This window comes from Penaeus japonicus, unplaced genomic scaffold, assembly GCF_977035675.1.
Source record: "Penaeus japonicus unplaced genomic scaffold, GWHDUDI00000001_assembly GWHDUDI00000029, whole genome shotgun sequence".
NCBI lineage: Eukaryota > Metazoa > Arthropoda > Malacostraca > Decapoda > Penaeidae > Penaeus > Penaeus japonicus.
Window position 1 is genome coordinate 13,476,888 of NW_028234431.1, and position 2,500 is coordinate 13,479,387.

The window sequence follows — 2,500 nt, forward strand, 5'->3', positions numbered from 1 at the left end:
AGAGAAATGTATCCGGTAACCATTTTAGACATATTGTTTAAAAAGAAAAATGATTGTCTTGACATTTCGTCCAGACTCCTTTGCGAAATGTCACTCTCCATATCTCACCCAATCCCATCCTTCATTCTCGTGCCATCTTTCCAGGTGGTGCTGAGATCCATCTTTCGCTTAAGCAATTCAGTGGCAACCCAAATTGGTCACGTTACGAAGTTCCATTCGCGTCTTCAGAACTCGGACAACTTTCCATCCCCTTCAGCATAAACGGATCCACCGCTCTGTACGCAGGCTTTGACACCACGACGAAGGAAATTACGCACTTCCTTCGCTGGTCGGCTAATGATCCTCTGAGTGGCATCGGCGTGCACTGCATGAGCGACGGGGGTAAGTTCGCCACTGAGAAATGGCAGAGGTGGGGGAGGAAAAAGAGAGAGAGAGAGAGAGAGAGAGAGAGAGAGAGAGAGAGAGAGAGAGAGAGAGAGAGAGAGAGAGAGAGAGAGAGAGAGAGAGAGAGAGAGAGAGAGAGAGAGATGGAAAGCAAAACAAGATGCAGAAAGGCTTGCAAATCAAGGAATGAGTGCCAGTCTTCAATAGGGAAGAGCTGACAGAAAGCAGTTGTCAACGGATGGTACAACTCCTCCACCTGCCGTTGACGATAACAGTATCACTACTTCTAGCATAGGATAAGCGCTGGGGCACTAGTTCAGTAGTTCAGAAAAAGCGAGAGAGAGAGAGAGAGAGAGAGAGAGAGAGAGAGAGAGAGAGAGAGAGAGAGAGAGAGAGAGAGAGAGAGAGAGAGAGAGAGAGAGAGAGAGAGAGAGAATGAGCGATATGTCACTAAAACAGCGTGTCTCCCCCTCCCGCAGTTCTCGCTGCAGCTAATTACCAACACGTCGAGCTGACCTATAGTCCGGGATTCTCGAAGGCTTTGCAAGAGTGCTCGGAACGGGGTAACACCCTCGCACTGTACATGTCTCTAGAGAAATACAGGCAGCTCGTTACCCAAGCTCCTCCCTCCGTGCCCTACAACGCCCTCGCTGTCAAATACAGCGCTGTTCGGAAACGGCTCGAATGGATCCCCGGCAGTGTCAAGGTGTCAAGCACGCCTCTCAACCACCTCACCCCGTCCACCAGCGGATATGGCGGCTGCTATTTCCCCGAAAAGGTCACCACCACCACTCCGCACTCCATTCGGTTCACCCGAGGCTTCTGCACCACGCGGGGCAAGGGCGTCTGTATGCCCATACCCAAAATACCAAGTGAGAGTGCGAAGTTCTTGTTTGGAGAGTCGTTTTATATATCAATCTAAAGTGCATATCACGTTTGCGTTCAAATGAATGTTAAGATGAGTCTTTCAACGAAGATATTTGCCCCCCCCCCCCAATTGAATATCACCCAATATGCACACAATGCGAATATACACATTAACTACAATCATAAGATGTAATTTTCAGGTGTTAACATGCAGCGTAATAATAATATTTGACCTTATGAATTGAACGACAATAGTGTAGTTTACTCTTTCATAGGTCAAAGTTGCCCTTCATGGCTAAAAATAACGAACATTGAAGGGGGTGCTACTTTTAAGGGCATTCACGAAATGTTGAGCTCTAGGGCAGTCATATCCGGCTCTGGTATTTCCTTTAGCATTTGTCCGATTTGCCATCCGCTTCATACCATTCTCTCTCTCCTTCTCTGTTCCTCCAAGAGCCTGGGATGCAGTATACCTACAGCGTCCACAGCTTCCCAGCGGGAAAGGATCCCTGGTTTGAGGCCCGCCGGCTTGGTCTGCAAGTGGCCGTGCTGAAGACCGCCTCCCAGGTGGCCGATGTGTTCGCTCAAGTCGACGGAGCTGCGTGTGAGTCGTCTATTTCTGCAGTGGCTTGTAAAGCGTTGATTCAGATGTAAATGCAGATTGGTTATTCATATTCAAAAGTATTATGATTAAAGGGTTTCAGAGTCACCACCACAGCTACCTGTGACCCCAATAGTAAAGGTTTTGGAATAAACTCATGATCTTGCTACCTCAGGGACGGAGGAGTACTACCACGTAGCCCTACACTGGAATCCTAACCTGTCACTCCTCATGTGGGAGGACGACACGCCCTACAACCTCACGCCCTTGGCCAGTGACTCCGTGACCCAAGAGCAGCCTTCGGACGACTCCGATTGCTATTACCTTCGGCAGGTGAACGGCCAGTTCCGCGGCTTCTACGGAGGCAGCTGCGACCATGACACTCTGCTCGCCATGAGGAAGGTCTAGCCAGAGTGCATGAGGGACTGGTTAGTAACAGCTGATATGTTATGATACTCTGTGTGTGTGCGTGTGCGTGTGCGTGTGCGTGTGCGTGTGCGTGTGCGTGTGCGTGTGCGTGTGTGTGTGTGTGTGTGTGTGTGTGTGTGCTGAGTAATGAGTAATGTATAGAAATAGGAGAGATAATAATCATGATATCAATAATTAGGCCAAGTGATGAATCATTTGTGACGAGCCGAAAATTAAATG

At 48.9% G+C, this 2,500-nt stretch overlaps 1 protein-coding gene across 1 annotated transcript in view; it reads left to right on the forward strand.

Annotated features, from left to right (window-relative positions):
• The window catches only part of LOC122254819 (uncharacterized), a 21,563-nt gene that overhangs the window by 18,892 nt on the left and 171 nt on the right, over window positions 1-2,500 (forward strand). The window contains exons 8-11 of the mRNA XM_043018673.2: window positions 145-381; window positions 864-1,256; window positions 1,706-1,855; window positions 2,028-2,500. The exon at window positions 2,028-2,500 is cut by the window's right edge and continues 171 nt beyond it. Of these exons, the coding sequence (XP_042874607.2) occupies window positions 145-381; window positions 864-1,256; window positions 1,706-1,855; window positions 2,028-2,260 (1,013 nt within the window). The 3' untranslated portion in view covers window positions 2,261-2,500. The remainder of the gene's footprint in view (window positions 1-144; window positions 382-863; window positions 1,257-1,705; window positions 1,856-2,027) is intronic.